This window comes from Remersonia thermophila, chromosome 2 (genome assembly GCF_042764415.1).
Source record: "Remersonia thermophila strain ATCC 22073 chromosome 2, whole genome shotgun sequence".
Lineage (NCBI taxonomy): Eukaryota > Fungi > Ascomycota > Sordariomycetes > Sordariales > Chaetomiaceae > Remersonia > Remersonia thermophila.
This window is the reverse complement of record NC_092218.1, coordinates 1,258,434-1,278,169: the sequence shown is the minus strand read 5'-3', so window position 1 is coordinate 1,278,169 and position 19,736 is coordinate 1,258,434. Positions and strand designations below refer to the sequence as shown.

At 61.5% G+C, this 19,736-nt stretch overlaps 5 protein-coding genes across 5 annotated transcripts; 3 read left to right on the top strand and 2 right to left on the bottom strand.

The window, feature by feature from the left end:
- Positions 1-563: 563 nt before the first annotated feature.
- Positions 564-1,958, bottom strand: VTJ83DRAFT_1802 (uncharacterized protein; the record flags this gene model as incomplete). Its single annotated transcript, XM_071008002.1, has 3 exons — positions 564-621; positions 762-1,816; positions 1,956-1,958. 3 exons carry the CDS (start codon positions 1,956-1,958, stop codon positions 564-566), a joined length of 1,116 nt encoding a protein of 371 aa, XP_070868342.1.
- Positions 1,959-7,861: 5,903 nt separating this feature from the next.
- VTJ83DRAFT_1801 (uncharacterized protein) lies at positions 7,862-10,008 on the top strand (the record flags this gene model as incomplete). The annotated part of the gene is made up of 4 exons (XM_071008001.1): positions 7,862-7,889; positions 8,356-8,612; positions 8,680-9,145; positions 9,197-10,008. The coding sequence occupies 4 exons, from the start codon at positions 7,862-7,864 to the stop codon at positions 10,006-10,008; spliced, it is 1,563 nt and encodes a 520-aa protein (XP_070868341.1).
- Positions 10,009-11,849: 1,841 nt separating this feature from the next.
- On the top strand, positions 11,850-13,115 carry VTJ83DRAFT_1800 (uncharacterized protein; the record flags this gene model as incomplete). Its single annotated transcript, XM_071008000.1, has 1 exon — positions 11,850-13,115. The coding sequence occupies one exon, from the start codon at positions 11,850-11,852 to the stop codon at positions 13,113-13,115; it is 1,266 nt and encodes a 421-aa protein (XP_070868340.1).
- Positions 13,116-13,302: 187 nt separating this feature from the next.
- VTJ83DRAFT_1799 (uncharacterized protein) lies at positions 13,303-14,907 on the bottom strand (the record flags this gene model as incomplete). The annotated part of the gene is made up of 1 exon (XM_071007997.1): positions 13,303-14,907. The coding sequence occupies one exon, from the start codon at positions 14,905-14,907 to the stop codon at positions 13,303-13,305; it is 1,605 nt and encodes a 534-aa protein (XP_070868339.1).
- A 2,370-nt stretch (positions 14,908-17,277) lies between these two features.
- Positions 17,278-19,641, top strand: VTJ83DRAFT_1798 (uncharacterized protein; the record flags this gene model as incomplete). The annotated part of the gene is made up of 2 exons (XM_071007996.1): positions 17,278-19,286; positions 19,356-19,641. 2 exons carry the CDS (start codon positions 17,278-17,280, stop codon positions 19,639-19,641), a joined length of 2,295 nt encoding a protein of 764 aa, XP_070868338.1.
- Positions 19,642-19,736: the final 95 nt, after the last annotated feature.

Genomic DNA, 19,736 nt, shown 5'->3' with positions numbered 1-19,736 from the left:
CCGCTATTCCGTCGCTGAGCTGTTGCTCTCAACCCTGCCGTGACATGGCGAAAGAGCCGCTCTGGCGAACGGCAGCTCCCTTCAGCAGACGACACCCCGAAGAGCCAGGGTGCCGGACATGCCGTTCGGTAGATTGACCCGTCCAGGCGAGCACCATCGGGCGACTGACCGGAGTCAGCACACCCGGCGGCGAGCCGGAACGAGATATCACCCGAGCCAGGATAAATGTCGTGGAGCAGATCCGATAATGCCACAAGGAAATGTCGGTGCCGAAAACGAAAACGAAAGGAGAAAAAAAAGAAAGCCAAGATTGAGAATGGTGGTGTTGATGGTGCTGAGGGGCGTGTGTCCGTTATCGATGCTGACCCGGGTCCCGCGTATTACAACGATTGGCGCCGCGGCGAGAGAACCGGAATCTCACGGCGGGGCCGTTTCGAGGGGGGAAGAAGGGAGGGGGCCGAGCCCGGCCAGCCAACGAGGAACAAGCGCATGCAGCCCAAAGAACAGGTGTGTGGTCAAATCCGAGCGTGGTTGCAGCCACGACTCACTCCGCCGGCCGGTTACTAGTTGGGGGGATAGTATCCCGGGCCAGCGCCCTGAGCCTTGGCAGCGGAGCGCAGCCTGTTTACCGAGGACTGATTAGCATTCCACGGTCAGCCTCGTGCCTTCGGCCAGCGCATGACGAGCACACCAAACTCGAAGGAAACATGATTCCTTACTACTAGGAATTCTGGGTTTGCTTGGGCTGACGAGTCACTCACATCCTGTCGCTCCCGGGGACGGCGCGGGCGGGGTCCTGAATGTCCGGGATCTGCTTGCGGGCGGCGCGGGCCACGGCCTGCAGGGCTTCCTTGCGCTGCTGCTCCTTGGGATCCTGCTGCTGCTGGCCCTGCTGGTTGCCGGCCGCCTGCTGGATGGCCTGGGCGTTCTTCTGGTACTTGTAGACGGTCCAGTCAAAGACGTAGTCGTACTGGAATCCCTCGCGGACGAACAGGTCGCGGAAGATCTTGCGCAGGTAGCTGTAGTCGGGCTTATCGTCAAAACGCAGCGACCGCGTGTAGTTGAGGTAGATGGCGAACTCGTTCGGGAAGCCGCGGCAGAGCACGTCGGTGGGGGTGGTCATCTTCTTCTCCATGATGCGGTCGTACTTCTGCTTCTTGGTGGCGGCCTTGAGACCCTGCCAAGGGAGGGAGCCGCGGCAGAAGTAGAGCATGACGTAGCCGAGGGACTCCATGTCGTCGCGGCGAGACTGCTCGACGCCGAGATGGGTGTTGATGGAGGCGTAGCGGGCGGTGCCCGTCAGGTTCTTGTTCTCCCTGTACGGGATGTGGAAGTGCGTCTTGGGGTCGCGGTACTTCTTGGCCAGGCCAAAGTCGATGACGTTGACCTGGTTGCCGCGCTTGCCGATGCCCATGAGGAAGTTGTCGGGCTTGATGTCGCGGTGGATGAACGACTTGGCGTGGATGTACTCGATGCGCGAGATGAGCTGGTCGGCGAGGAGCAGCACCGTCTTGAGCGAGAACTTGCGGTTGCAGAAGTTGAACAGGTCCTCAAGGCTGGGGCCGAGCAGATCCAGGACCATGGCGTTGTAGTCGCACTCGGTGCCGAACCAGCGGACGAAGGGGATGCCGACGCCGCCGGCCAGGGACTTGTAGACGCGAGCCTCATACTCGAGCTGCGGGTGCTTGGCCTTGACGCTCTCGAGCTTGATGGCGATCTCCTCGCCCGAGATGATGTTGGTACCAAGGTAGATGTCGCCAAACGAGCCGGAGCCGATCTTGCGACCGATCCGGTATTTGTTACCGACGCGAAGGTCCTGTATTTTTGGTCAGCGACGAGCTCAGAACGACAGAAAAGACGACGCCTTCGGGTCCGAGCCAACCACCCGTCATTTTCGCGACGTGGCCGGCGAAGCGAACGCCCATAGGCGCCGAGAGGGATTTCGGGGTTCGTACCATTGTCGTCATCTTGGCGGTTGTGCGGGTTGGCCCGTGACAGCAGTGCTGAGTCTACTGGAGAAAAATGAAGGGGCTGCAAGTGCAGGACGACTCGTTAGTGGCACCGTGGTCACAACGGGGTTGATCAAGAAGGTAGGTGTTGATGGAGGAAGATGGAGAGGATGGCGGTGGCGGCTTGGTGTTTTGGTGGATGAAGGATTTGGGGGGGGGGGGGGGGGGTTGAAAGCCTAGGTCCCACGGCCCTGGCGGGTGGCGGTGAGAGCGGAGGCATTGATTCTCCCTCCTGGCCCAGTCCGCCAAGACCATCCGCGCCTGGCGGCTGAGACCGAACGCCCAGAGCCCGGGCAACGCCCTCCCCCATCGGCCAGCCCGGTGACAACCGAGCAACAAGCAAAAAAAAAAAAAGACTGGGTCGCATGACAAGATAATAATAACACGACGGAACATACCTGAACGATCCGGACCGGTGATGGTATTGCGATGGGCAATACCGAAAGTGCTCGAAGGCTCCCAGAAGTTGGAACACGGAGACGGCGGTACGCTCGAAAGGGAGCGTTCGTTTGGACGTTGGGGTTTTGACGGCGAGCCTGAATGAGTTTACTGTGCGAGAAGAAAAAAGCGCGCGTCAGAGATGGAGATCGGAAAGGAAAGAAAAAAATGGAAACCGGTTGATTGGGAACTTACCCCTACTGAACGAGTTTTGGTTTGCTTTTTTTGGCCGCCCTGATCGTTTGAATCGAGGCAGACGGGGTTGGGTGTGGTATGGGGTTGGGAAGTGGGAAAGAAAAGAGAAAACAGGCAGGGAAAGGGGACTTTGGGCCGCCAACCCGACTTTGAGGTCAGGCCGAGCTGGGCAGAAAGGGCGCGCATGGGGTCCAGGCTGCGGCTGGGCGCCCCTGTGCTGCGACCAATCGACGAAGATCGCCGCACAGTGTTTTGGCGGCTGTTTGGCATTTTGGCACGGTGTGAGACGGCGAGGTCACCACAGCAGAAAGCGGACACTTCGCGTCCTGTTCAGGTAACTACACTAACCAAGCAGCCATCGCTGCTGTCGGCCCCGTCCTTTGTCAAACCCGACTGGGATCGGATGGTCCTGGACTTGGATGGTTTGTTCCGTTCCATAGAGACTTGTGGGCAGTTGAACACCGTGCTCGGTACCTATTGTCAGTTCATCCTGGCCTCGCCCACCGAAGCCGTCCGCAGCCTCTCACCGCGGGCCAGCTGTGCCTGCAGTGCCAACACATGCGATCAGCACGCTGGCCCCCATCCACCATCCATCAGCGGCCGGCGGCAACGGAACGGGACCTACACCGTACTTGTACATAGGGGTGGGGTTACGTACTTGTACACTAACTACCTACACTACTGGACGCCTGCATTGCGCCCGGCTTGCTGGGCCAGGGCGCTCAGATCCAAGTACGAAGTACATACCTACATGCTTTAAGCACGCTCCTGCAAAGTGGCCTTGGCTTTCTTGACAACTGTCAGACGGCGGAGGAAAGCCCGTTATGTTTGTTTGATCCGTTGAGATTGATTCATGCCACCGCAGTCTGAGCGGTCACGAGGCCCAGGGAGGTATCGGGTGTCATGGTGTTTCCGTCAGCGGCTGGCGTGACACCGTCACAGACGACGCACCGGCATGAGGGCGGACTGCTTATCAAGCCCACACTAAAAGCCAACATGCCCTGGCGGAGCACGTCCGAGTACAAAAGATCTCCTGTTGACGTCTTGGGCTTGGTGGGACTCATCGGCAGTCAGCAACCAAGACGGGTCAGGAAACGGCGGTGCTCATCCTGACGGGAACAACAGAGAGAGGGTCACCGCTTTCGTCATCATGAACCGCCCGCCGGGTCTTCTCACACCACTCGGGCAATCCGTCATGATGATGTCTGCAGAGCGTTGGGCCCGACAGGTCGGATCATTACCTCACCACTTGCCGCCGACCTGAAGCTTCGCGAACGGTCTGATCCCTGGAGGTTTCCTCACAATGCCACTTCTTCACCTCTTGTGAACCCCAGGCGCAGGGAAACCCAACGCTTGCAGCCGGTGCCCTTCCCGCCACAATCAGGGGTGGGGGGGGGTCCGAGCCCAATCTGGGGCATCAGCTTCGCACTGTGCAACAAGCGCCGTCTTCCATGCCGTCAAAGTGGCATAAATCCGGAAGCAGATGATTGCCCTCCACTTCTGGCTCTGACACTGGCTGTTTGCCCCGTGGGAGTGAGGGGGTGTTTGACAGCGGTACTGGATTTCACGAGCCGAGGCCCTCTCAAACCTGGAACCAGCCATCGCCACAGCGGCCGCAGAACGACAAACAAACCCCCAGGGCTGATTCCACTTCCACCCCTTTTTCCCCCCCGAGTTTTCGAGTGGGCCAAAGACGCATCGAAGAACCATCCCTTGGCCCGCGGCCCGCAACCCGCTAGGGAGAGGTACTAATGAATCCCCTCTCGGTGGGCAGCGTTCATGGCCAATGCTTTGGCCGACCTTCATCCACAGCCTGATCAGCAAGGCATATCTTGACCGACCGCGTGACGAAAGCGGCACGGCGTGCCTCCAGGAAATGCATCCTGCACCCCTGCACTCGACCAAATCGTGCTGGACTCGACGCTGCAGCGCGGCCGTGGAGCTGTTGCACCACATGCGCTTGGTGTCCAAGGCATGGTCGAAGCCACAGAGGCTTATTGAGGCGTGATACAACCTACAAGTAGGCACCCCAGTGCGGAGCAGGGGGATCGGGAAAAAAGCCTCTTGGCTGAGGGGGCATGCACCGGGCGCTTGTCGTCGATACAACAACCCCGCAGCAAAGCGAAGAGCAACCCACCGTGTATGTTAGTTACCAGATTGGAGCCGCCACCCTCGAAAATCTTTCTCTAAAAAAAAAAGGATGAACCACCCATTTTGGAAGACAGTTGATCTCAGATTCCTGTTCACCATGAGCGAAATAGGACGACGTCATCAGACCCCCTGCCCAAAGACGGGCGTTTCCCTTCCGTGGGGTCCGAGGGAGGGAGGGAGGGTTCGCCGCCGCCGGCCGGCCCCTCGCTGATCCGGTCAGCCGGTCAGCCCCGGTGGCTCTGGATCTTTATCCCCGATTTGCACATGGACGCCACAACAAGCTGGGCGGGTTGCCACCCGGCACCTAGTTCCGGGGCGAACAGAGCCCCGATATGTAGGTGCTCGGCACATGTGGTGACTTGGGTCGAGCGCCATGGTTGCCATCCGGGTGGCTGTTATCCAGCTTTGGGGAAGGAAAGAAAAGTCTCCCAATGTGCGTGGGAAGAAGACTGATTCAAGCCAACCCCACCGTTCGATCGAATCTCGTCGTCTGAAAGACGGACGCGATCAAGCACGCCGAAACGAGTCAAGGCCCAGAGCTCTAGTTGCCCCTCGGCGACAGATGGGCCGCTTCCACCCACAAAAGCACGCTGGCTATTCGATTCTTCAATCTCGTAGCAGCCCGGAAGTCCCGCTACCCCACATCATCGCTGCTGCAAATCGAGAGCGGGGTCAAGAACCCCCTTTTCGAGAGTTCGACAAGGGTTGGTCTGCTTCCCCGCTCGACCATGGCATCACGGGTTGGAGGAAGTGTCCTAGGAACGCTATGTACCTAGTGCCGATGCGCGAAGGGCAGAATCACCTCAGCATCTGCATGGCGCAACCGTACCCGTGCGCCTGGATCTGGATTGTCTGAACTCGCTCTTGACACTCGGCCACTCCCGACAGATGACATGAGAAGGGAGGGACGGACTCGAGCCCCGAACAACGTGCCGAACATCATCTCGAACGGGATCCCTGGGCGTGATATTGGGGGGGTACCGAGGATGCGATGGCTTCCATTGCCCATTCTCTCGGGCTCTGGAACTTTTGGAAGAGCAGCTAGTTACAGAACCGATGGATCATGGCAGACACGTGCCTCCGGCATGGCGTCATGTCGTTGAGCCACCGGCTCTCGGGGCCCAGGGGCCCAACCCACAGAAAACAGCCACCGCGATTCCACGAAGCCTCAGCGAAGGCTCCGGTCCTGGAGAACGTCTCTGGCTGGGTCGTCCAGCTGGCGGGGTCAGCCCGGTCTGCAGGATCCACGCCGTTTCGTTCCCGTGATGAGGTGCAAACTGAGAGGACCGGATCTGGCCAGTATTTTCGGCCCGTCCGGTGGACGACCTGGTTGTTTGGTACGTATCGCGATGCTCCATGCATACGGTGGTGTATGTACACCCCGCGTACACACTACTACACTACTACTAGGCACCTTACCTAGGTCTGGGAGTGTTTTTGGAAGCAACCCTGTTGTTGAGGATGGATGCATGAATGGAGGAGAGAATCCCCCCCTGTCGCGGATCCCGGTGAATACAAGGGCCCGGGCGATTCACCTTGCCCTGGGCTGCGTTGGACGGCCTGGGGACAGAACAAACGCTCGCCCCGCCAGGAGCCAGGAGCCAGGGGTACCTAACGAAACCTGCGAGGGGGATAATTTCAGCGTTGAAAGGCGCTCCCTGAGCCATCCGAACGGAAATGGAACAGGATCCGCCCACCCTGTCCTCGGGGGGAAAGGGCGAATGCTTAGCCCGGGGGTTGCCAAGACCTTGGAACGGGGAGCTCAATCTTTCTCATTTCACCCTAACCGGAGCCCCGAGCCGCCTTGGACAACCTTTAATCGTTAGGGACCTGTAGTTATTCTACAGCTTTTTGTACAGTACACTACATTGGACACGGGTCCCGCCGACTTGGGACACATTTCCATATCATTTTTTGTTTTTTTTTGTCCTTCTCTCTTTTGCAGTGGTGTTTGAGCATTCATTCGGCTCGCTCTGCCTCGTCTCGCTTCGGCAGCGAACTCCCGAAAACCAAAGACACACACACAGACACACACCCATAACACACACACCGCTTGCAGTTCTCGGCGTTGTAACCCGAACTCCCTCTCACTCCATCCTCCCCTTTCGCCAGATCCACCCGTCGGCTCCAGTCGCGAAGGGAACACAGACCTCCAGTCCCCAACGTTGAACGACTGACACCTGCGGCGCTCGCATCGACCGCTCTTCAAACTCTCCGCAGTCAACAAATTGCCAGCCGGGCCCGTAGTACGAGAGACCAGAGAAAAAAAACAACCCTCACGGTCTTCCTGCTTGTTGCGAACTTTTGGCGACCTTGGTTCCATTCTTACACTCGACCCCAACGTCGAATCGAATCCGCACTCTCCCTTTGGCCTTCGGCTGCGGTTGGGACGCTCCTCGCTCCTTGGGAGCTTCCGCTCGGCGACCCCGTTGGCTCCCCGCATCGACTACAAAGCGAAATACAGGACACCGAGTTCAATTCGCGGCCCTGTTGGACATTGATCGGATCGAGCGTGCCGCGCTTCCTCATCCTCACGCCGGTCACCGCCGTCTTTTGGTTGCCGATTGCTGCGATTGCTTTCTCGGCTTGGCCGCGACGACGACTTGGCTGCGGCGCAACCTCGACGGCTGCGTGCAACCATCGGAAATCCTGGTTCCAGAAGAAACGCGCCGTCATCTCGTCCCATCGTGACCTTCCGTCCCGTCATTCGAGAGCCGAGACTGGTTCGCCGCAGCATTACCCGGCAGTCGCTTTGCACCACCCTTTCATCGAAGCGCATTCTCGACCCCCCGAAAAAAAAAATCCCCGGCGCGAAAGCAAGGAAAAACCGTCGCGTGTGAGACGGATCCACGACGGCAAAGACCCGCTGTTTGAGGGGACGCTCCTTATCTCCACTGGTATGACGCTGCCCCCGGTCCAAGGGATTGCCTCCCAGACATTTTGACAAGGCCGCACAGGGCAGCAGCAGCAGCGTCGACTTGTCTTGGACGCGCAAACGGGTCATCTCCTCCAAACATCGGAATTCACTGCCGACCTTCACATCAGATCTGACGTGCCGTCTGCCCAACATGGCGGATCCGCAAGCAGGCCACAATGGTGAGCATATCCACCCGCATACCTACCTACCTTACTTTCCTACCTCTGCCGCGCCAACCCAAGCCCCCCAACCCCTTTCTTTCTGGATGCGTGCCTGGCTGGATGGCTGGTTGGCCGGCGACGTCGGTCCCCTCCCTCAAGTGGCGGGCGAGCGACGCAAGCAGGCAGAGCACGAGGGAAACAATCCGCGCAGGCTGTGCACCCGTGTCAGGCCGTCTGCCTCCCGCTTCCCAGTTTTTCGTGTCCCAAGGAACCCGCTTTTGGCACCTGGGCGTGTCCCCATCGGCCCGCTATCTGTTGAGCCTGTTGTGTCATGCCGGGGGGAGATTGCCGTTTCATGTTCCCACGACCGTCGTCCGGTGCATGCATGGTGCCGTCCAGGCTCAACCTGTTTTTATCCCCTCGTCTGATTGATGGATCATGGATGGCTGACCCAGGCCTGGCCTTGCTATTTCTCTCCATTTAGGCCAGAGCTCTGCTCCCAACGGCTTGCTGCTCAACCTTGCCTCCAACAACCCCTTCCGCAACCGCGCCGCCGTTTCGCCCACCACCGCGCAGAGCCCGCCCGTTTCTCCCTTCGACGACCCTCCGCCGCGGCCCGTGTCGCGCAACCCCTTCCTCGACCCCACCCTCACCGGAAAGTCCAGCCTGACCAACATCCGGACTTCTTCCGAGCTCATGGCGACCGACAAGCGGCCGTCGCTCACGGCCGAGGACATTTTCGTACGTTACCCAACGAGCGCTCCCGGGCTGGGCGAGAGCCTCTTTGACTGACCAGACCGGGTGCCAGGGCTCTCTGACCCTCGACGATAAGCCTGCTCAGTCGGCGCTGCCGCCGCCCCACGATGGCCGGAGGCCGTCAGGTCCGCCGGGTCTCGCGCCGCCTGGCCGGCGCGGCCCGCCCCCTCCGAACCGCGACGGAGCGCCTCCCCCCAACCGCCGGGGACCCCCGCCGAACCACCGTCCGACCCGCTCGCAGGAAGAGGCGATGCGTGCCCGGAAGATGCAGCAAGGCGGCGAACGCCCGTCCGACCGGCCGTCCGACCGCCTGGGTCGCCCGGACGCCGATCGGCGCCCGCGCCGGAACTCGGACTCTTCCCTCGTGGACGCCGACAAGAGCCTGACGGAGGAGGAGAAGAAGAAGCGCGAGATGCGCCGTCGCGAGCGTGAACGCCGTCACCTCGAGCAGGCCAAGAAGAACCGCAAGATCGACATCATCGACCAGCTGGATGCGACCGGCATCTACGGCGCAGGGAGTAGGTTGCTTCTCGGCCGCTAGAGATTATCCTTCCTAATATGGTTAGCAGTGTTCCACCACGACGGGCCGTTCGACGCCCTCAACCCGCACCGGAACCGCCAGGGCAGCCGGCGCGCGCCCATGCAAGCCTTCCCCGAGGGATCCCTCAACAACACGCTCGGCGGCGCCGGCCCGCTGAACTCGCGCCCCGACCACTCGGCGTTCCTGGGCCACGGAGACGACGAGGCCTTCAAGGAGTGGTCCAAGAGCGGCCGCCACGGGGACAAGACCGAGGTGCCCGTGTTCGACCCGCTCAGCCGCGGCGCCATCCTGCACGGCGACGAGTCGCTTGGCCTCGGCACGTCGACGTTCCTCGAGGGCACCCCGGCCGCTCGCACCGCCATCCAGAAGCGCGAGGAAGAGCGCGCCGCCGAGGCGCTCAACGAAGGCCTCCAGCGCAAGAAGTCCCTGGCCCACCGCATCCGCAACATCAAGGGCGGCAGCCGCGAACCCCGGCCGCCCCACCCCGAGTACATCGCTCGCCGGTCCCCGTCTCAGGGCGGTTCCTCCTCGGCCGGCGTGGCCGAGCGCACCCCCTTCTTTAGCGATTACGCATCGGGCAAGAACGACGAGGAGGCCTTCACGGTGCGCAAGACGGACACCAACAGCAGCAGCGGACGCGAAGGAACCTCGGCCCTGGAGCGCAGGTCGACCACGGACGGCATCTCCTCGAGCCTGATCGACGACCGCGAGCCGGCCCCGCCGGTGCCCAAGCCCACGGGTCTCCTGGGCCGCATGAAGAGTCTGAAGGGAGGACGTCGGCGCGCGCCTAATCCCCCGCCTATGGGCGATGATGGGCCGGCGCCTGGGACCGCTGTGTGAGCTTCCCGGAAGGAGGGGTGGGGTGGTGCTAGGTTATGAACGGTTTAGGGGATGGGGGCTGGTTGAGCTAGACGGGAAGGGAGAGGCAAAAGGGTGCTACACGGGGTTGTTAGATGACAGGCTCCGGAGAGCCCAGTGGGTGGTCATCCGGGAGATGCGATGCAGAAATGTCGGAGTCATGTTTTTGGTTTTGCCTGGTTTTGCTGTTGGACCCTTGTCGGTCGGCTCGGCGAATGCCATCATCGCCTATTATACGTGCACATGCCCTTTCGTATGTGTCCCACGGATGGCTCCCCAGGGGGAGGAGGGAGGAGGGTTCGAGATGCTTGCATGACGGCGCCGCGGCCCCGGTTTGGTCGCGGGAAAGAAAAGGAAAAGGAAAGGGGATGCTACGAGAGACGCTGGTTGTTTGGGCATATGAGAGATGCGTGGGTGCACAAGTCGAAGCTGAAGCTGGTTTCGCATTGATTTTTTTCCCCTCCCTCCCTGTTTTGCTGCATTTTTTGCTTTTTGCGTTTTCAGCATGATGGGATGGTTGGTTGGTCTGGGGGAGGAGGAGAGAGCAGTTGGTTGGGGGGGGGGGGGGGTCTCCGGGTTGGTCGCGGGTTCTGACCTAATAAGTACTTGAGGTTTCCGGACCATGCTTTTTGAGTATTGCTCTGCTGTACTTTTTGCCCTGTCTGAATACACTGTGTATAATCCCCCTCTCTGTTTTTATTTTTTTTCTTCTGGTTTTTTTTCTGCTTTTTTTTCTTGTATTGTTGGAGGAGAAAGAAGACTTCAATGGACAGGGAGGGGGAGGGGCTACTTGTAGCTTGTCGTGGATGAGAGGACGGGCAGAACGAAAGCCACCATCCCATCCCGCTCTGTTCGCGTCCTTGGGGTTCGTCGGGTTGATCACGCCCTGCGGAACTCTAGGGATGGACGGCGTTGGTCGTTGGGCTGGTCGAGTAGTACTTTGTAATGCACTTGTTTTGGCATGTCTTTTGTAGCGGACGTCCATGATTCCGTGAGAGTGATGAGTTCTGCGTAGGCAGGTAGGCAAGGAGATTCTCGTGAAGACTTTCCAAGGTTGTGACGAAGCGGGATGTACGTCGAGCCCTCGTTTGGGCCGTCTTTTGTAGCGCCCTCTTGATGCTTGTGTGGCTGGATTTCTGGCCTCCTGGTGGTCGTTGTGCCGTGGATAGGAGGCTTACAGCAGGAGAGGGAGCGTTGCTGACCCACCACGCACTCAAACATTCATTCGTTCATGCTCTTTTCCACCCGCGTATCAGCCCCGATCCGATGAACGCAAGGCTTCGGCCAACACAACGCATGTCCTCGACGCACAAGACAGTCAACATCAAGCTCATTTTCACCGCTCGATATCCCAGAACCAAGCCTTGGGAAGAAAGACATGGGCAACCCCGCCAACGGAGAGCTTGCCGCTACCCATCCGGCACTCCTCCCCATCTCCGCCTCCGACCTGCTCCTCGAGGCCGGGCTTCTGTCTAAAGTCAAACCGGTGCGGCCCAGCGCCGATTCTAGCGCCCAGCTGGCATCCAGAGACGGAGACAGGGACAAACTTGACGGGGAGGCGCTGAAGGAGGAGGAGGAGGGGGAGAAGGAGGAGGGTCATGTTCCTGCTATCGCAACGGGCTGTCCGGAGTTGGATGGCCATACCCTGCTGGGAGGGTTGGGGAGGGGAGAGATTGTTGGAGTTAGCGGAGAGACGGGGTGGGAGGGATGCGCTGGGCTGGTGAGTCCTTTTCTTCGATGTTTTTTTGTTGTTCTTGGTTGAAGAGATGGGTGGTAAACGACCTGGCTGATGACAGCGCGGGGCATAGATCGCTCTACAAACGATGGCTCACCTCCTTGTGACGGACCTGTCCGCCCGCGCAATGATCATCACGACGCTCCCCGTCGCGACCCTGCTGCCTCAGCTACGAACAGCCTTGTTTGGGCAGTTTCCGTTGACCTGTGTGGGGAATCCTTACGAGGTCCACGTCAAGGTGAGAGCGTGTCTCGAGCGCGTGGCTATTTCGCGAGTGTTTGATGTGGAAGGGCTGCTGGAGGTGCTAGGCGAGCTGGATGAGGGAAACGCCCTTGTCTCGCGAGCAGAAGCAAGACGGGAGATGCCAGCTGGACAGGTGTCCGAGGACAAGAAAGAGCCGCCGCCGCCGCCACCGCCGCCTCCCCCAAAGCCGAAAAAGCAGCAGCGGATCGAGGTGCGAGATAGTGAGGACGAGAGCAGCCTCTCCTCATCGCCGCTGTCATCGCCGCCGGCATCGCCGCTGCTCAAGGAACCCCAAGAACCACCGACCCGACGACCCCCGACGCCACCCACGCAGAGGGAACCCGCCCAGAACGCCTCCCGCCTCCCCGATCTTGTCCTCGTCACGCACAGCTCGGCGCTGCTCAACGCCCTTTTTACCACGCGCGACAAGCCCGCCGCGCACGAGACCATGGCCCGTCTCGGGGCCTGCCTGCGCGCTCTCGCCCGCCCGTGGTCCTTTTCGTCCCCGGATGCGGACAGACCCAGCAGCAGCAACAGCAGCAACAGCAGCAGCGGCGGCGGCAGAAGCAGCAGCGCCGGGCCCTTGGTTGTGCTCGTCAACTCGACAACGGCGCGCCTCGCGGCGCCCTCGGGGCACGGCGTGCAGAACCAGAGCCGGGGCCCGAGAGACCCCCCCGGCCTCGACGGGGTCGGAGACACGGGCCGCGGAGAAGACGGCGGCGAGGACCGCTCGCGTCGCCACAAGCCCTCCTTCGGACAGGTCTTTGACAAGCTTTTGGACCTGCACCTGCTTTGCACGCGCACCGGCGCCGTCGCTGCTGTGTTTGTTGGCGGCGGGTGTCTCGTTGACAGCGTGAGGTGGGCGGTGGAGGTGCTGAAAGATGAAGCGGGGGTGTATGCGTATGAGGATGACGACGAAGAAGGCCCAGGGGCTCGGGATGGGACGAACAGAGCCGGCGGTGCTGGCGGCGATGGCGGCGATGGTAGCGTGAGGGTCCTGGGCAGCCGCGACAACGATCACAACAGGCGCATCCGGCGGTTGTGCAGGGAGAAGCGGCGGGGAGCGGTGGATGTGATCGGCGCGAGAGTGGTGGATGCAGAGAGTCCATAACGCTTTTCACTGACGGTGGCAACCCGGCGACAGACGGACATGCTTGATACCCTACAACCTGGAAGTCGACGAAAAAAAAGGTTGCGTCCTAGCGAGGCCTTTTCTCAGGCGTCAAGGTCAATCTTAAACATGCTGGACAAGAGGATACTAATACTATATGATTGCCTGCTCATCTCTCAGCCGTGCATTACAAATCGTCCATCTCTTCTGCTTCTTCCCGCTCCTCCTCCTCCTTCACAAACGGCGCCAATCTTCTTTTCAGATCCTCCACGCTCATCTCTTCTTGTTCCTCCTCATCCTCCTCCTCGGCCTCGTGACCGCCGTGTCCACCATGATGGCCCCCGTGATGCGGGATCAGCACGCGATCCACGGCGTGGATGACCCCGTCGTCCGCCAGCCCGTCGCGCACCACGACGTGCGTGAACCCGTTCACCACGATGGACACGAACCCGTGCCGGTCCTTGATGTCGACGCTGAGCGGCTTGTCGTGCAGGAGGCTGGGCAGGTCGACGTGCTTGTACCGGGGCTGCTCTCCGCCACGGCCGGGGCGGCCGTGGCGGGGGAAGGGGAACAGGCCGGCGGGCCTTTCCTGATCCTCCTTGCCGTCGTCGTCGTCGTCATCATCGCCGTGGTCCCCTTCGTGATGCTCGCGGTAATACGCGTCCGAGTAGAGCGTCTCGTTCACCACCACGTGGTACCGCACCAGCGCGTCCAGCCACTTCTCGCCGCGCTTGGAAAACAAAAAGGCGTTCACCCGGGGGCCGAGCTTCGCCCAGGCGCGGTTCGTCGGGGCGAAAAAGGTGCCGCCCCCGCTGCGCGGCAGCTCGTCGAGCTCCTTGGCGAGGCCCGTCGACTCGAGAGCCAGGGCCAGGGTGCTGAAGGCGCGCGGCAGGGCGCGGAGGAGGGCCGTCTGCGACGGGGGCGGGACCAGCGGGGCGCTGACGGCGTGGATGAGGCCGTTCTTGGCGGGGAAGTCGCCGGCGACGAGGCGGGCGTAGAAGTTGAGGCGGGTGCGGTGGAGGAGGAAGGTGGTGAAGGCGCGGATGCGCTGGGGCTGGTCGTGATGGTGGTGTTTGGAAGATGCGGAAGAAGAGGAAGAGGAGGAGGCCGAGAGGGCGGGAGGGTGCAGGGAGGAGGGGAGGGTGCGGCTGTGGTGAATCTGGGAGCGAGAATAACGGCCCGGGACGATGTGGTATTTGAGGAGGGCGGCGATGAATTCCTTGCAGTGGTCGTGACGGTGGCCGTCGTCGCCGTCGTCGCCGTCGTCGCCGTCACCGCCGCCCTTGCCGTGGTCGCCATGTCCGTGGTCGCCATGTCCGTGGTCGCCATGTCCGTGGTGGATGCGGTCGATGGCCTGGTCGGTGGGCACAAAGAGGGTGTAGCTGTGCTCCGTGTCTTGAAGCAGCTTCTTGACGTCTTCATGCTCGTCGACCAGCTTGGCAAACTTCGTCGTGTGGTTGCTCTCCTTGATCAGCTCGTAGAGCGTCTTTTGCGGATCGCCGTGGTGGCCATGGTGACCGTGCCCGTCGTGAGGGGGATGGGGATGAGGGCCATCCTGATCGCGGCCCAGCTCCAGGAATCCGTCAAGCTTGCTGCTGACGATGGCATCGTCGATGGAGGAGAACAGCTCCTGAGCGTCGGGCAGCGCGTCCCACCATGCCCGAACGGCGTCCTGCTCATCCCGGGCGTGGCGTCTCGGGGCCGACGGCTGCTGACTCTCCTCGTGCGAAGACGGGATAGCGACGGCCGCGGCCGCAGCCGCCGCCGAGAGCCACAGAACGGCCTGTCTCATTGTCGTGAACCCCCAGAAGGTCGTTGGCTTACACGAGCGATGCTGGCTCTAGAGCGGCCACCAAGAAGAAGGCCCTGTGGTTCCGTGACGCTTTTCAGCAACTGCGTTTTTCTTTTGACCTGGGCTAGGGGAGGTATAAGGCCCTCTTTGTGCGAGATCCCTCGGCCTGAGACTCGGGGATCTTCCATCCATCGCGTCATCTGTCTTGGGAAGCAAGGAGAATGATTGGTTACGACCCCGCGATTGATGCCGGTTTCCGAAGCACGACTTTTGCCTCCGAACACCGACCTTGAGAGGGGGGGCTTCGTCATCGTCCCCGTTGTTGGAACGATCGACAGGACCTTAGTCAGCGCGGCTCCATGCAACTGCCAGCCGGCTGGCCGCTCCGCCTTGAAAGCGGCGATAAGTCCCGGATGCGTTGATGAGCGAAAGACGAGATAAACCTCTCTGGGACCTGCTACCCAGGTACCTACCTAGGGAATGTACCTTGTCTGAGGTTGGTACCTAAGGTAGCTTCACCACCTACCGATCTGGGCTCAAGGTCCCTACCTGCTCAGGTACCTGAGCTGACCTCTCTACTAGTAACTTTAGCTACCTCTCGACGTAGGCATGCCTGCCTGCTCACCGGTATACAGTATTACGGTGTAGGTACCTACCAGGTAGGGCGGTGGGCAGTATTTGAGGTACGTCGATACTGTACGAGCCAAACTACTGCGTACTATATAATACCCTCAGGTAGGGAACCTCCTTCAGACCTCATTCCATTTCCTGTTTGTCCTTCCGTTTCCCATTTTCCCACCATTTCCATCCCCCACAATTCCAGGGGTTCAGCGTTTCCATCAAGGTTCCAAGGTTCCAAGATTCCTGCGGCACCAAATGGTGATTTCTGGCTTCTTGACCGCCAATCCGCCCGCCGGCCCCATGGCGGGATGGATGATTTGATCAAAGCCGCCTGGCTGGGGACCACGTACACTAGGTGAATACGGCGTACCTTAGCGCAGTGCGTCCTTTTCATAGCCATCGGCGAGAGGTTGGGCATCCAACCAGTCCAGGTTGGGGGAGGCGAGGGGTTTTCATGGTTGGGGGGTCATTTGGTATCGTTTGCCAGACTGTGAGCTGTGTTGGGAGGTTTGCGGGTTTGCGACGTTCAACGGCCAGAGCAACCGAAACACGTCACGTCACTCACAACGTCAGAGGGTGGAGACTGATCTGATCTTCGGTGTGCCGGCAGGGTGGGGCCGTTGAGTGAGGCAGCCAGCCCCGATGGAGAACCTCCTCCCCCCACCCCTGCCCGGCCAGCTCGCTTGGTGCATGCAAATGAGGCTGAGGAATTTCCCTTCTGGGACGAACAGTGGGGTCTCCGCTCCCTTTCCCCTCCAGTCAGCGCGCCCAATTCCCTCCAACATCGATCCATGGATGGCCGCCAGTTGGCCGGCTCTGGTCGCTTTCGCTTTGGCCGGCCCGGCCGATGCGTTGGCAGCAACAAACAGAGAGGCGCCTCGTTCGGGGAACCCCAAGGGCACAAACGTCACCGGAAAGCAGGCAGCGAGGGTTTTGGCTAACGTTAGTTGCCTTGGGGGATTTCGGTTGCGTCGACCGACCGACCGGGCCACCTGCTGGCAGCAGGGAGTCCCTACTGTGTACGTCTTTGCCTACGCAGTACGCAGTATCCCGGGTGTCACCGTCTCTTGTGTGTGTGCGCGGTATGTACGTACCTACCTAGTAGGCCTCCCCTGCCCGCGCTCTGTTTCTCGTTCGATTCGTTCAATTCTCTCCGCTGCTTTGCTTTCTTCCCGCTTCCACGTTCTCCCCGACATCCCGACACCCAACCTCCCAGCCTCCCGTCCCGTCCTCTTCCCATGCTCTTGTTCCCATTCATCTGCTGGTGCCGCCATGGATTCCCCACCTGCCGCTCTCGAGCAGCAACAAATCCTGTAGCCCTCGACAGGACAAGCAGCGCATTCGCGCTTTGCGCGCCGTTGCCGACGAGCCAGCCATTGGGGGGTTTTTTTTTGAGAGGAGGGGGGGGGAGGCCGAGCTGGTGGGTTTCTACACAGTAGTTTGTTGCACCTATTGCATTGTGCTTTTCGTTTGTCTCGTCTTTGCCGGCGGGAACCATTCATCAATTTCCCTCTTGTCCATTTCGTCACTCGCGGACGCTCCGAAACCAGAAGAGGACCCCCGGCGTGGCACAGCCTCCCCCGTCCCAACCACAGACCCCAGTCAAGTTCGTGGCTGGGCACTGTCACCCGAGCCCGTCTCCCCCAGACTTTTTGGCTTGGGTGAATCGTCTCGTTCTTCCACCACCCGGAGCCATCCCGTCTCCTACCGATCTGCCTGCATCGCGACCTCCGGGTCGGCGCTCAACTTATGCAGCAGCATCACCGCACCGCCGCCCCGGCCGCGGCTGGGAGGCCGCTCCCACGGTCCACCATCGTCCCGCGATCCGCCCCGCTCTCGCGCGGTGCTCTCGCTGGGGCTGTGGTCGGCTCGGTCATCGGCGCCCTCCTGATCGCTCTCTGCGCGTATCCCTTCATCGTCCGTGCCGTGCGCCGCAGACGCGAACGTCATGGCCTTGACCTGGCCGAGATGGGTCAGGTCCCGGGAGGCCCCATGATCGCCGCCTCCCAGGACCCCGACGCCAACTCGTACAAAGGCAGCTCGGGCTCCGGCCCCGACGTGACCGCCACCACCGCCCCAGATACCACCACCCACCACCACCACCCTGCACCGTCGACAACCGCCCCGGGCCCGACGCCATCACCCGCCATCCCCAACGGCGTTGCTGTCACGCACGGCCTGCCGTCGCCCGCCTCGTCCGCCTCGCCCGTCTCGCCCATCTCGCCCGCCGATCCAGCGCCCCGCGCCAGCCTACCCGGAGACGCCTTCCCTCCCGCCCGCTCCCCGACCGACCAGTCGGTTCAGTCGCGCTCCGCTCCCAGGGACCGCGACAGCCCGCGCAACCGCAGCTTCAGCGACTCGACCAGGTCGCCGAGCCGTCAGCTCACCGGCCTCACCGCCGCTGGCATCACCGAAGAGCCCGAGTCGTTCGACCAGGCGCCCAGCCGAGCCGGGACCTGGAAGGGATCCATCCGCAGCATCTTTGGCCGCCGCCGCTCGTCGCTCCAGCGCCGCGAAAGCAGGCGGTCCACGCTCGAAAGCTCGGGCACACCCCGCTCGCCCTCCTTTACCATCGACGGCTTCCTGCCGCCTCCACCCATCCAGCCGGTTCAGCCGATCCATCCCATCGACCCGGTCGCGCTGAGCCCCGCGGCTCCCCCCGAGGTTCGCGGCCTTGCCTGGGATTACTACAACGACCCAACCTTGGGCAGCGGGCTCTCGCAATCCTATTTCCAGCCCGCGGTCCTGCCCCCCGAGCACCCGCTCGCGTCCGGTCCCCTGCTGGCGGATCCGACGGCCGCGCCAGGTTTCGACCCCAGCCAGTCCGTGAGCGGCGGGCCCCTCACCCAAGAACCCGACCCTCTCCCGGTAGGCTTCAGCCGGCAGACCACCCTTCTTCAGACGGCCCCGTTCCCGGGATCCCTCCAACGCACCGACACGCTACCCCTGCCCGAGATCGTGTCCGACATCCCCAGCCCGCCGCTGCTCAACTACGACACCGGGCCCAGCGTCCACCCCATGGATCTGATGCCGCCGACCACCTTTACCGAGAACGCTTGGTACCTGAAGCACGGCATGCCCAGCATGCAGAACCCGCCTCCGCCGCCCGCTGCCGAGCCGGCCCCGTCCATTTCCGTGCCAACAACGACCGGCCCGGCTCCCGGGCAAATACAGGCCGACGCCGCCAAGCTGTCGACCCAGCCCTGCCAACCCGACCCGACGCCGTACCAGTCCCCACCGCCCTCCGCCTTGGAGCCCGGGTCCGACCTCTACGAGCAGCAGGTGCAGGAATACACGAACCAGATGCTCCACGCCGCAGCCGCCGAGTACACAACACCGCCGCCCTCTCACGGACCGTCGGCGGATACCACGCCAGAAACGAGGCTAACGCCTTTCACGGCCTCGCCCTCTCCGCCGGCCCCCTTGGACGACGTTGTCGCGCCGAGCCACATGGCCACGCCCCTGCCGCAGCTCTCTGTGGGACTTGCTCCTGCGCCCGGCCTGTCCATGATGCCCTCTCCGCCCTCGGGTTTGTCCGTGCCATACCCGCCATCGTCGCCCGGCTATCCGGCGGGCCAGCTGCCATCACCCAACCTCTCGGCGCCCCGGCCGTCACCAGGCTTGTCGCCGACCCCCTCTCGCCGACAATCCCCCGACCCGTCGTCGGGTCGGTCACCAGGCCGCTCTCCGGCGCGGCCAGAGGGCGGCTTCAAGTGCGAAGTGTGCGGCGCCGTCAAGAACTCGTACCACCAATTCAAGTATGTCTCCGACAATGCTGCCCCTCCATGTTGCTCAAAGCCTCCTGCTAACCACGCTCCTCCCCGTAGCCACCACAAGCGCTACCACGAGCGCCCCTGGCAGTGCCAGTACGAGGGATGCGAGCGCAGCTTCGGCACGGTCACGCACCTGAAGCGGCACATCAACGACAAGCACAACAAGACGCGCAAGTTTTACTGCACACAGCCCGACTGCGAGTACTCGCGCAACGGCACAAAGTCGTTCCCACGAAAGGACAACTGGAAGCGGCACATGCTCAAGAAGCACTCGATCGACCCTCAGAACGCGACGGATGAGGAGTATCTGGGGGATGAGATGGAGGGAATGATGCCATGAGCCGCTGCCGCCGCCGCTGCCGCTGCAGTATAGGTGAAAGAAAACAAAAGCGGCGGTAATGATGGTGGATCGGGTTTGGGGATGAGGATTGATGA